General features: G+C 35.1%; 1 protein-coding gene across 14 annotated transcripts in view; it reads right to left on the bottom strand.

Annotated features, from left to right (window-relative positions):
• Window positions 1-14,134, bottom strand: part of SUPT20H (SPT20 homolog, SAGA complex component) — a 37,724-nt gene that overhangs the window by 16,536 nt on the left and 7,054 nt on the right. For 10 of the 14 annotated variants that reach the window (XM_078070428.1, XM_036066907.2, XM_036066908.2 and 7 more), the window contains 9 exons: window positions 13,371-13,500; window positions 12,278-12,381; window positions 9,363-9,479; window positions 9,089-9,142; window positions 5,995-6,134; window positions 4,138-4,294; window positions 3,987-4,043; window positions 2,065-2,136; window positions 1,267-1,424 (listed from right to left, as the gene is read on the bottom strand). In XM_078070428.1, coding sequence (XP_077926554.1) covers window positions 1,267-1,424; window positions 2,065-2,136; window positions 3,987-4,043; window positions 4,138-4,294; window positions 5,995-6,134; window positions 9,089-9,142; window positions 9,363-9,479; window positions 12,278-12,381; window positions 13,371-13,500 — 989 coding nt within the window. The remainder of the gene's footprint in view (window positions 1-1,266; window positions 1,425-2,064; window positions 2,137-3,986; window positions 4,044-4,137; window positions 4,295-5,994; window positions 6,135-9,088; window positions 9,143-9,362; window positions 9,480-12,277; window positions 12,382-13,370; window positions 13,501-14,134) is intronic. The other 4 variants (XM_036066909.2, XM_036066914.2, XM_036066918.2 and 1 more) reach the window with 1 other exon arrangement.

The raw sequence follows: 14,134 nt of genomic DNA, 5'->3' as shown, positions 1-14,134 counted from the left end.
ATGAATATGGAGGAATGACTGGAAGTAACAAATCATGCGGTATTTTTGCAGCAACTCCCTGATGGAAAGGCAAAAAATTCAATTCTCTTCTTGTTAGATCTAATCAGTTGGCTTTTGAACTGATTTTTTTTTTTAAAGAATTTATTTATTTGACAGACAGACACAGCGAGAGAGGGAACACAAGCCAGGGGAGTGGGAGAGGGAGAAACAGGCCCCCCGCGGAGCAGGCAGCCCAATGCAGGGCTCGATCCCAGGATCCTGGGATCATGACCTGAGCCAAAGGAAGACGCCTAATGACTGAGCCACCCAGGCACGCCTGAACTGATTTTTTTTAAATGAGAAAAAGAACATATCTCCTTGTGTCTGAGAAAAGTTCGTAATTTAAAATGACCAATGTACGTCTTAAAGGGGGAGATTTTTAAAGACACAGGTAATCGAAACATCTGATCTACATAGTATTCAACAACAGAATCTGCTAATGTGAAAAAATTACCAAATGATTCTTTGACTGAAACTATTTCTTCCCATTGACTTTTACTTAGATACTGGTGAGGTTGTTCTTTAAAATCCATTTCTGCTATAGTTGCAATGAGCATCTTGTGTTAAGTAAAGACTTTATATAAATAATTTTAACATAGGCCTGGCCCCTGCTTTTTTTCTGTTGAGCTCCTCTTTGTAGTTTCTTCTTTTTGAAACAGCATCAACTTGATTGAAAAACAAAATAATCAAACTAACAATAAAAACAAAACTAAATACTGTTACACCTTGTACTAAATATACATAGTCCATAAGTTTTAGAAGATCAAATATGTATATTTTTTTTATAGCCAATAACTACATTAAGCACTGAGTCTTTGTCCTTACATGCAGTGCTGCAATACCAAGTACACTTAACAGCTTCTTCGTTTATTGTAAACTTGCTACCCATTTAAACAAACTACTTCTCAGAAACACTTCAACTTCCTGCTCACAGGTTGAAGTCACAAGTGTCAACACATAAATATAACAAGAGGCATATATCCTTTAAAGCAAGTATGAAAATAATTATACCATAGGTTTTTAAAAAGGTATTATTTTAAATAACTCCTGGACAACATGGTTATTGTAATTTAGGTTTACTTTTGTCCACTGACAAATCTAATTGGAGTACTTAAATAACAAATGAACCCCCAAAGGGAAGTTTTTATTCATTAATGGTTCATCAGTAGTTGCTAGATAAATTCTGATGCCTAATTTTGTCAATTACATGTATTTAACAGAACTCACTGGGATGGAGACACCTGGTTGTCATTTTCTTCATCTTCTTTACATGGCTGTATTTTACCATAGTAAAGTGGATCACCAAGTGACTGCAAAATGGTCAGCTTTGTTTTCTGATACTGATTACCAGCTTCACATTCAAATACATAATCATCTTTTACATCCTGAAAAAGAGTGTCCCAGATAAATACCTTCTTCAGTAAATACATAATCAAAGTTAACAAAATAAACGACACACTAACTTGTATCTGTCAATATGAAGACACATCACATTTTGACTATAGACCTGTTTAAGACCATCAAAGAGAATAAAGCCCAGGATTCTTTACATAGCACTTTAAGAATGAGAGTCCAATGGGGTAGTTAACCAAGCCCAAGTGAAATATGGCAGAATTGCATATAGTGAACATATGAATGCAAATACTAAATATTAAAGTGGTAAAACTTTTGAAGACAGATCTATCTGTCACATATAAAAACTATTACTGCACTTAGGGAAAATTATACAGAACATTTAAAATCATCCTTAGAATAACTTACTAATTAGAAACTGAAAACAAATCAGAACTACCAATATACAACTGAAACAGAAATAAAAATGCAGTTGTATATTACAACTGCCCTTTAAAATGGAAACCATACTTTATGAAAAACAAAACTAAACAACTATTCTTTCCTTTAATTCACTAAATCCCCAGAATGTCCTTTAAATTAAAAAAAAAAAAATCCTAAAGTAAAGGCACTTTATGTTTAATAAATTCAGAAACAGCCTCATCAGAAAGAAGACTACAATGATGGACTTACATGGGCTGGCCAGACTGTTGGTTGTGAGTCATCAGATTTGATGGACTTTTCCACTTTAGCGTATTTCTCCACCTAAGCAATCAAATCAAGAGACAGCAGATGTAATGCAATCAGTACTGTACCAAAGAGAAAAATCTAAGTAATTCATCAAGACAATACAGTTTCAAGCACAAAAATTCTTGAATTGCTAATATCACCAACTGTTTATGCTTAATTTAAAACTCTCCTGATACAGTAATTTGACCAATTGGTTTTAAAAACACAGTTAGAATCTCTTTTGTCATTAAATAGGCGTAATAAACACAGCTGCTTTTTTGGACGATGCCTTTTCTTTTTATCCCGTAAACTGATATTACATTTATCCTTTAGGAAAGTTGGAATGATACAGACATAATCAGGACCAAGATCTTTTCCTTTGGCTGGGTTTTTAAACCACTTTTTTTTTTTTTAAGATTATTTATTTATTTGAGAGACAGAGAGAGAGAGAAAATGGCTCCCCACTGAGCAGGGAGCCCGACGTGGGGCTCCATCCCAGGACCCCAGGATTATGACCTGAGCTGAAGGCAGACACTTAACCGACTGAGCCACCCAGATGCCCCCTATGGCTGGGTTTTAATAGACAGTTGGGACAAAACCGGAGGAAGACTAGGGAAGTTATATTAAAGTTGATAAAATTTTTGTGAACCTTTTCCCTTTTCTAATTGGACATGGACCATACATTCTGTATTATCACCTACTAGTCTGTGTGAATCAAATTTTCTCATCTTCCTGGTAACCATGACCTTAAGATAAATCAGACTCACCCGGGAAACTGATAAAAATTCAGATTTCCATGTCCTTTCCGTGGAGATCTGACTAAATTAGAAGGTCTGAAGTGGGGCCTGAAATCTACATTTATCTGGTATTCTGGATGATTCTTCTGATCAACTCAGACTGAGAAACTTTGTATTAGCGTTTTGCTACTCAAATGTAGGCTGTGGACCTCAGTACCATGCAACCTGAGAGCCTGGCAAAACTGCAGCAGCTCCGGTTCTAGCCCAGACTTGCTGAATTAGAATCTGCATCTTAACAAGCAAGCCAAGGTGATTAGGATGTACATTAAAGTTCAAGAAGCACTGCTTTAGATATATAGTCTACCCTCCAAAGCTAAATCCCACCCTTTGATATTTACACTAACATCTCTTCTCAAGCTGCATTCCTCCAGAAACACATTAAGTTATAAAAAAAATAATGTGGCTTATATTCCCTTTAGTCATATACATAGTATACTTCTGATGGTTTTGGCTTTGTGCTTTTCAGAAATTTTTCTCTTAATCTCAGAAAATAAGAATAGTACATGTGCTAGCCTAAGAAGGATGCGGAAGAAAAACAAACATCCGTTAAAATAACTAGCCAATTATAAAGAGTTGAGTGAAAAACAAAAAGGAACACAGGAGGAATAGGGAAGTAAAAGAAATATGGGACTAGTCATCAAAAGATCTCTTTCATGTTTTTGATCATTTATAGCTCATGAATATTATGGATCAGCAGAGAATAACACACAAAGTTCCTAATCTTGGTCACTGATTTAAGAAAAGAAGCATTATCAGGAAATTATAATGGAATATTATGAAAAAAGAACACATTTTATACATATTATGTAATAATGCACCATCTTTTTCCGTATTTCAAAATTCTTTGGTTATTATTCCTACTCTGAACACAGACCTTTTAAAGCAATACATAGATGTATTAAGGTGTTATATTCTTACACAAGTTAATGTGAAAGAATATTCTAAAATATTCTAAAAATGAGCAATTGATTTAAAAAAAATCATTACTCTGTTTTTAAAACAAGTCTTTGTTTTCCCAGAGTATAAGCTGCTACTAGTTAAATTTAGGAACTTTATATGAAAATAAGTGCAATTCACGAACTGACTTACATCCACTTCAGAAGGTATGGCCAAATTACAGGGACTCCGCTTCCACATATCTACACACTGAAAATTAAAAACAGTATTAATATGCTGAAAATTCAAAATGAGCAATGCTTTTGGCATAATAATAAGCCTCATTTAAAAAACACATACTTACATTTCCTGCTTTAGATATCTTGAGGTCATAATGTTGACCTGCTTTTCTTTCCTTCCTTTTTTGTAAGAAATCAAGTAATTTTAGCTGCGGAGGAGGTGGACAATGGGACAGATCCTGTTGCCGGTTCAGAGAGGACCTGGAATACCTCTTGAAACACCTGAAATATTAAGAGAGTTGAACTAAACAAAATAAAAGAAACTCAGAATAAATCTGGATTCAAATCAGTAAGCATTATATATGTAAATCACAAGTATCTGTAGAACACTATCCCTTGCCAAGCAAAGTCCCAGGCACTGGTAAAACAAAAGCGAACAAGACAAACAATTCCTGCTACCATGGAGCTGATAGTCCAGAGGGGAAAACAGACATTCACAAGTAAACAGGTAAGATCATTTCAGACAGCACTGATCAGGAGGAGGAAAAAGACAAAACAAAACAGGGTCCTGTGGTGAGTCAGTGACAGAGAGGGCAGCATTAGGTAAGAGAAAGGAAGGACTGGACTCTGAAGAAATGATGTGTGAGCTGAGCCATGAATGGCAAGAAGGAACGGCCTATGAGAAGATCAGGGAGGGCACCTGGGTGGCTTGAATAGTTGGGCATCTGTCTTTGGCTCAGGTCATGATCTCAGGGTCTTAGGATCAAGCCCCGTGCTGGGTTCCCTGCTTGGTGGGGAGTCTGCTTTTTCCTCTCCCTCTGCCTCCCACCCCTCATGCTCTCTCCCTCTCTCTCAAATAAATAAAATCTTAAAAAAAAAAAAGAAAAAAAAAAAAGATCAGGGAATGAGTATTTGAAGCACAAAGAAGAATTTAAAAACTAAAAAAAGAATTAAAAACTTAATTTGTTTTAAAACCAGAAAATAGGTGTGATTAGAGCATGAGGATCCACATAATAGATGAGGTCAGAGAGAGGGAAAGGGGCCTTGCAGATCAATGGTAATGTGTTTAGATTTAATGTGAAGTACAATGGGAAGCTTTAGGGAAATTTAAGTAGTGGCATAATCTCCTTTGAAGTTTTTAAAAGATTATTCCAGTTTGCTTACGTGGCAAATAGATCAGAAGGGAGCAAAGATAGCAGCAGGAAGACCGGTCAAATAGGAATTTACTACAGAAGTTAAGATGAAGATGATGCTGACTTTAACTATAATTTATCAGTGGGCATGGAGATGTGGAGAGATACAAAGAGATTTTATAGGACTGCTGACAATCTTATATGGACTTATTTCACCATTTCTGAAACTGTACCTTTTTCTCAGCGTATGTTGTTTACATAGTAAATTAAGGAATTTAGAAAATGGATAGGTTTTGAACTCCTCCAAACTTGAAGATTATCCAAACTGGGCAATTCAAACAATTATGTCAGAAGTACTTAATGATGAACCAATTATAACTGTAGTCCAAGTTAATATTAAGTAAAAGAGATAGCTAAAACATTTAAAGACAAATTACCATGGCATAAAAAGGTATCTGGTTATAAACTGACTTGTCAGACATGTCTTATCATATCTCAAAAATAAATTATAAATCATTTCTTTAAAAGGAGTATTAACAAAACAAATAGGTTATTGGTTATTAGTAATTAATAAAGGAATTATTGTTTATACTTGTCTCCTCTCAGCCTCTTTTTGGTAAACAGACTCTAAACTTTAGAAGTTTGTTCTTTCACAAAATGCACAGAATGCACCACTTCAATATAAGGCAGACAGTATTAAAAAAAGTAATATAAAGCCATTAAAATCCTATTTAAAAAAAAAGTCAGAGCACTTATATACTTTGGAGGGGAAAGATACCATAAATAGCAAAATTTAAAGCTACTTGCCTAGGAGCATCTTTCGGTTTACCTATCTACAAAGGCAATTACCGTTTCATTGGGCGTGTGTTCATCTTTTGCTTGTTATAAAGCAGTCTGTTTGCAGTGCAGGTTACTGCTATAGAAGGATCAAGACACAATGGTTCTGCTGTAGCTAGGATCAGCTGGCTCTCAAGCAAAAGTTTATCTTCCTAAAATGTGTAAGAGCATATGTCAGTAACAGATTTAAGTTTTTCAAATCACACATATCTCTTAATCTAGAAATATTCCTTGGAATTCTGTTAGGTACTACTATAAAACAGTATTTCAAGTTCCAACCTTTGTGTAAACTTCAAAAACTTGACAGCATAATGAAACCATTAATGGAAATTCAGTAATTTGTACAGTGTTCAAAATGGTCAAGTTTTAAGAGTGCCTATTCATTAATTCTACAAATATTTGCTGAGCACCTACTGTTACGCCCTGTTCTAAGAGTTGAGGATTAAGTCGTGAACAAAACAGATAAAATCATCCGCTCCCACAAAGCCTACAGAATCATGAAAGATCACAGCACTTTCAATAACACAGAGATTAACAGTCCCATTCTATACATAGCTTAACTTCATTACAAGAATAAAAATGATTACGCTAATACTGCGTAAACTCTATATACCCAATTCCAAAGTGTATACAGGTCTTTTACTGGTATTATGTAAGGAATACTGCCTTTTTTTTTTTTTGGCTTAATCACTGAAATATTTTAATAGCAACAACTACATTTTTTATGGTCAAATGAGTCAATCAATACTATTGCTGAATAAGATTTTTGCAAAAAAAACACTGCTGCTTTCAATACTTCAACTTATTATTATGCATATTTTCAAACATACACAAAAGCAGAAGTGTGGTGACACCCATGTACCAACACTCAATTTCATTAACAACTGTCTCTGTAGCTTATGCTTTTGTTTTGCTGGAGTAATTTAAAAGACATCTTTGATGTTGTATTATTTCATCTGAAAATACTTCAGCACGCATTGCTAACTGATAAGGAGTTCTAACATACAGTCTGGCTTTAAATTTTCCATTATCTCAAGAGTGTATTTTTAGTTGGTTTGTTTGAATTTGAACTCAAACAAGGCCAAAGGTATCTGGTTTTTATCTGTTTTAAACATCTTTTTTTGTTCTGTAATGTGATCACCTCCTTCTCCCAACTTTTTTTTCCCTTTTCTCATGCAACTGGTTTGTTGGATTTGAGCAACTACTTCCTTGCGGACTTTAACTGGATCTGACTGGCTGCTTCCTCACTGTGTCATTTAATAGTTTCTTTTATTTCCCCGAATTCCCTGTAAACTGTTAGATCTAGAAGCTTAATTTAATTCTGGTTCTGTTTTTTTAGACAAGAATTCTTTATTGGTACTACTGTGTACTTTCTCTTGCATCATACCAGGAGGAATACAATGACTGACTATCCCACTTTTACATCAGTGGGGTTAGTCAGATCTCTGCATCATAAATATTCCTATGAACCTACGATCTAACGGTTTTTATACCTAAGAATTACATCTGTCTAGATTCATTAATTCATTAAGACTTCCAAATTGATTTTTAAAAAATCTGTCATTTATTTCTTTTGTACCTATTAGCTGGAATTATTCCTATATATTATTCCTATATACGTGCAGGGAGTGCACCTTTCAATTGTGCACTCCACACAGTAAGATTACCCATCTGGCAGGAATGCTATGGAGCCTACATCAACATTTAATGGTATAAAACTGAGTGGGAAATTAAGTTGAGATCCTATTAGTATCTATAATATGTGAAATCACAACTAAAAATTTCTGCTATTTGGAATCCTTAATTACAAAGCACCATTTGTATGCATCTCACCCAAAGAAATTCAAATCTCACCAATATCAGAAATGTTAATGCTAAATTGTCTTCTATACTTCCTGATTCTTACTGGAACCTTCTTAAATAAATCATTATTAAGCATATTTGTGTTATATTCTCAAAAGTTAACTCTAAATCAATGATTATATGAAAGCAATGAAGAAAAATAAACTGTGTAAAGATATAGGTGGTAGTTTTCAAAGAATGCAGGTGATATTTTTCAAAGACAGAAACTACACATCTGCCTGTAAGAAATGTCCTCTACTAACATTTACTTTGTACCAGGAAAATTCTGTTTGTTCTCCCTCTTTTCTACTGAGGTATAACTGACATATTATTTTCAGGTACACAAGTGATTTGATATTTGTAAACACTGCAAAATGGCCATCACAGTAAGTCTAGTTACCCACAGCAACAAAAATTTTTTTTCTTGGTGAAAACTTTCAAGATAATTTTCCCGAAGAATTTCCTCCTAGTTACTATTTGGCTATCTAACATGCAGTTCATACAGGAAAAGCAGAATAAAATGCTACAGTCTCTCCCTTTATTCATCAACATTCAGAATAAGAAACTAACACCCTAGCAACCTCTTATGGTGACCAATGAGGTTTTTTTTTTGGGTTTTGAATATTCTTTCAATAGCTTTTAACCTTGCAGGCGAAAAGATTGTAGCCCAAACTAAAACACAACACTTGACAGTTACTGATGACTACATCTTATTCATAACCACATTTTGCAGATAATTTTCATTATTGATATTTTCTTTGATTTAGTAACTATTCCTCTCTATAGTAGCAGACAAATAAGTCAACACTCTTGTGAGTGGGCACCAAATATATACTGAGCCAGCACTGGAGAGTTAACTGGCTAGTCTCAAAGTTCTAGTGCTACAACTGGTGTGAACGGCAGAGACAGGCTAGACCTGCTTTAGAATCCTAGATTATAGAAAACCAGTTATCTATTTGTATCCATGGTATAAAAACAAGTATTTTTCTTCTATTTGAGAGGGGATAAAAAACTAAGTTTCACACATTGGGCAGATCAGGTCGGCCTGACCCTGTTTCACCATGGTCCTAAAGCAAATGGGATGGAACTGCTTAGTTCCTTGAGCGATTATTGCATGGATGAAGAGACCCCCGATTTCTACAGCTCATAAAGGGGAATCCGCAAATTTACTCTTGAATAAAATTACGACTAAAATATCTTTTGCTTAGCTTAATGTTAAGTACTGTTCCTTTATTTGCCTGTTTGGGATTAAAAAACAACTAACCTGGGTCCATTTGTGGTTATCGCTTGTTATTGAATGTACATCACAGATCAAAGTCTACAAAAAACAAAAATTAAAAAAAATACTATAGATACAGAAACATATGAAGATATTTAATAAGTAAAACTCTAAATAAAAACTAAAATTCCTTTATTTAAGATTTTATTTTTAAGTAATTTCTACTCCCAACTTGAACTTACAACTCAGATCAAGAGTCACCCACTCCTCCACCAACTAAGCCAGCCAGGCGCCCCTAAAATACTTAAACATTCCTTACCTGCATTGTTGGTCGTAAGAGAATATGCCTACTTTGGTAACCAGGAGACTTCATATTACTGGACTGCCTGTAGTCACGTATTTCTGCTATGACACATCCACAATGAAAAATATTAACCTGTTTTGAGTGAAAACACTTAAGTAAATGTCATTTTTTAAAAGCCTACATAAGAGTGCTTACATTCAATGTTTCAGGTTCTTTACATGCTTATGCAATACTTCTGGCCACTCACACAATCTTTTTTTTTTTTTTTAAAGGTTTTATTTATTTATTTGAGAGAGAGAGAGAGAGCATGGGGGGGGAGGATCAGAGGGAGAAGCAGACTCCCCACTGAGCAGGGAGCCCGATGCGGGACTCGATCCCGGGACTCCAGGATCATGACCTGAGCCGAAGGCAGTCACTTAACCAACTGAGCCACCCAGGCGCCCGCCACTCACATAATATTAAGTGACCTTCCTTACTGGTGGATTTACCACTATATAAACTTTTCAAGGAATTATTTTATGTTCATCACTATGATTCAAGAAGCAGTTTAAAATCAACTTAATGAATTCTAGTTATGGATTGAGTTTTGGCATTTATATACTATTAATGTTACAAATCACTAGAAATGCTGTTCTTGATGCTCACTGGCTCACAGCTATACTTTGCTAACTTTGTCATTTTTATGAATTTTGTCTTCGTTACAAATTGTCAATCAACCCTGCCAGAGTTTCAGTTTCTGGATACGACTACTATTTGCTCTGCTAAGATTTCCAATAAATATGACTTTATTAATAAAAGAAAGCTAACTATAAATTCAAATAATAATTTTCAGCTAAACATATTGTTTTCTAGTCCAAAGGTAAGAACCTTTTTCACTCAAGTCTTGCTAATCACAACCTGCCATAGGCACTTATAATACTATGTTTTTTCGCCCTTTCAGAACTTTTACTGGGGACTTTCTTTGCTACGCGTTGTTATTATGCTCATTCTTTTTAACAAGTATTTATTGAGCCACGACAATGTGAACTATATGCCAGGCACTATCCAAGAAGCTTCACAGATACAGTGGTGGTGGGAGAACATTTGCTCCTAGTGTGGGAAGACAGGCAATAAACATGTACAGAAATAAGATAATCTTAGATACTGATGAATGCTGGAAAGGAAATAAAATAGGGAGGAGCTAACTTAGATTGTGGTTTCAGATAAAAACTTCTCTGAGGGAATGACTTTTTAGGTGAGGCCTGAATCACAAAAGGGCCAGACACCGGCACTGATCATTCCAAACACAAGGAACAGCAGATGAAAGGTCTTAAGGTAGGAATAAGGTTAGCATGTTTAAGTATGTAAAGAACAATGGATGGCTGCAGCGTAGTGAGTAGGGATGAGAATCAAGAGATGAAGACAAGGTCACAGGGGTTTTGTACAGTGAGAAGACACTGAAGATTTTACGCTGAGAATTTTTTTTTTCCAATTTTTTTTTGTTTCTTAAGCTTAATCTAGCTGCCTGTGGAGAATTGATTTCTGGGGTTTTAGAATGAAAGCAAAGAGTTCAGCAAGGTAATTACAGCAGGTCACGAACATATATATTTTGAAGGTACAGGTGACATTTGCTGATGGACTGATTGTGAAAGGGGAAAGCAGGGTCATAGATTACAAAGACTGAAACTGGTTTGGGGGTAAGAAATAAAAATTTCTGTTCTCGTCATGTTAAGTTTGAGGAACCTATTACATATCCTAGTAAATATAAATTTGGAGCTTGATGGAATAGTCATGGAGAGAGATATAAGCAAAGGGATTAAATGTCATTTTAAAACTCATGACACTGGTTGAGATCATCCAGGGACAGAGTGTTACTAAAGAACAGAGGGTGCAGGATTGAACCCTGAAACCTTCACACATTTATGAAGGGAACAGAGATGACAGTAAAGAAGACAGAAGGAATAGAGAGAAGAGGAAAGCCACAATGTGATGTCTCAGAAGACAAAAGAAGAGTGTTTCCAGGAGGAAGCAGTCATTGCATTGAATTCTGTTGAGACCAATTAAGATGAGAACAGAAGGGACACCTGGGTGGCTCAATCGGTTAAGTGGCTACCCTTGGCTCAGGTCATGATATCAGGGTCCTGGGATTAAGCCCCACATCGGACTCCTTGCTCAGCAGGGAGCCTGCTTCTCCCTCTGCCTGCTGGGCTCCCCCCGTTCTCTCTGACAAATAAATAAAATCTTAAAAAAAAAGAAAAAGATGAGAACAGAAAAGTGACCAGAATACAAGTAGAGGAGATTTCTTAGGTATAGCATACTTCATCCACTTTAACAGAGAGGCAGGCAGAAAGTGTGAAAAGAGATGTGGATGCAGTTGACTAGGACTAGGAGAAAATGGAAATTCTATTCTTTCTCCTAAGTACATAGTATTGCTGGAGTGAAACCAAGGAGTAAATAGTTTCTCCCATAGTCTTGATTGTAGGTATAGACAGATTTCCAACAAATGAGCTAACTGTTAAAGCAATTTTAGAAGAATTAACTAAATCTACACATTTCAGTACAGCCTAAAAGGTGAGTATCCCATAATAAAATGGGTTACCATATAACTATGTCTAATGTCTCACTTCACGTTCTAAGCACCATCAAGAACATAATTAAGTATCATTTATAATAAATGCCATAGAGTTGACCAATCTAATGGCATTTTATTTATTTTTTTCCCCAAGATTTTATTTATTTGAGAGAGCGTGCACGAGCATGAGTGGGGTGGAGGAGTTGCAGGGGGAGTGGCAGAGGGAGAGGGAGAAGCAGACTCCCTGCTGAGCAGGAAGCCCAATGCAGGGCTCAATCCCAAGATCCTGAGATCATGACCTGAGCTGAAGACAGACATTTAACCGGCTGAGTTACCCAGGTGCCTCTCTAACGACATTTTAAAGAGAAAAATTTTGTACCTGAGATTTTTCTAGGAGATCAACCAAAATAGGAGGTAATTCTTCTGCATCCAAGTATTCAAGCAATTCTCCTTCTTCATAAGGCAGTCGAATGGTCTCAGAATCTTAATATTAAAACACAAAGTTTCTGAAAAATGTTCAGGCTTACTGCAAAGCTTAGTTGTGTAATTTAAATGAGTTTACATAAAAAAAAAAAAAGAGAATAAATCCCAAAGGCTTTTCAAAAGTCTTTCTTTATTTAAGTCTTATAAATGAATCACTTCACATACTACTGAAAGACTTGGTGAACTGTATACAATTTTAGGCCAGAAAGGAGAAAACCCACAACACACTACGGAAAAAAATCTGGCATAACAACATAATGCAAATCACAGCCAGCAGTACAATAATCAGAATATGATAAAATTCCAACACTGGTAATTGAAAGTCCCTTGAAGGCTACTTAATCTAATCTGAAAATCAGTATGATAATTTGCTATCTCATCTGAAAAATAGTCACTTACAGAACAAGATTCTCTGTTACGTTTTATAATTATCAACAAAAGAAAAAAATCCTTAACTGGACCCACATCATCACCACCATATCAAATTTCTAGATGTCTCTCTAGTGAAATCTAAGAGTGCTTACATTTCAAAACTATTTTCAAGTTTACATTAATAGAAATAAATGTTACTAAATAAGAAAATTATTCAAAAGGCAGCAAATCTGCTTTATTTTGAAGGTTTCAGAACCAAGAGTATACTCAAAATACAGTAGAAAAACATAAAAACACCTCATGCTACCTTAAAATGTAAATAGCAATAGAAAGAAAATTGTGTCAATTATTTAAAGGTTAGGTCTTATATAATTTAACTTCAAGGACCTACCTCAATTAGAATTCTCTTCAAATGCATATGCATGAAGGTAATCATCTTACAGATACTTTCTAACAAAACTTCAAAAAGAGGAAAATTTGGGCTCATGTCTTCTTTATCAAGTCATCACTGATCTGAGGGACAGACCACTTTGCACGTTAAAAAACTACTTCTAAAAGATAGCACATCCTTTCTTGCAAAGGGATTTTTGTGGCTGCAGCTCTCTGAAGGTTCTTACCTGATCCATTTTTTCCCCTGAGCATCAGAGAATATCCCTCATTTCCTGGGTATAGGTTGACCACTAAACAGGACAATGTCTCTTGCATAACAAGCTTCTCTAACAAATTCACATTTCTTCTTAATTTCTGCTTTAAAAAGAGACAGAGCTCATGAAAATAATCTGGCGTAACCTTAACAAAAATGCTGTGATATAACAAAATCAGACCTGAATTAATCTTTTAGTGCTCCTTCCACATTATGATCCTGAATATATGGGTAAGAGTCACAAACACTACAGCCACCAAATATAAGACACATCTCTGTAAACTCAATTTTGGTCTATTACTACATTTTATACAAATGAGTTCATACCATAAGTAAAAAAGTGATCTATAAAAACAAAAACTGATACATAAAATACGTATCTTTGCGTATAAGCAAAATATAACAAAAATATTTAAATGAATAAAATGCAAAACCATGAAGGCAAATATATAAAACATACATGTCATATACTTAGTTTCTATTAAGTATAAGTCTACACATAAAGAATCTAGGGTATCATCTTTGATTGTACTGTTACTGGTGTCCATTTTTAAAAATATTTTCTGGCATAAACAACAAAGACACCTAGCTTATCTATCATTTTTCCCCATGTTAAGATTTTAAAGGCTAGATATTATTGGCATTCCACTAATTTTTTTGCCTAAAAGGTAAAAAGGTATTTTTCTTTTTAAGAGAGAGAGAGAGCACAAGGGGCAGAGGGAGAATCTTAAGCAGGCT

Source organism: Halichoerus grypus, chromosome 4, assembly GCF_964656455.1.
Source record: "Halichoerus grypus chromosome 4, mHalGry1.hap1.1, whole genome shotgun sequence".
Lineage (NCBI taxonomy): Eukaryota > Metazoa > Chordata > Mammalia > Carnivora > Phocidae > Halichoerus > Halichoerus grypus.
Note: the sequence above shows the minus strand (reverse complement) of the source record. Positions and strands in the feature narration are given on the sequence as shown.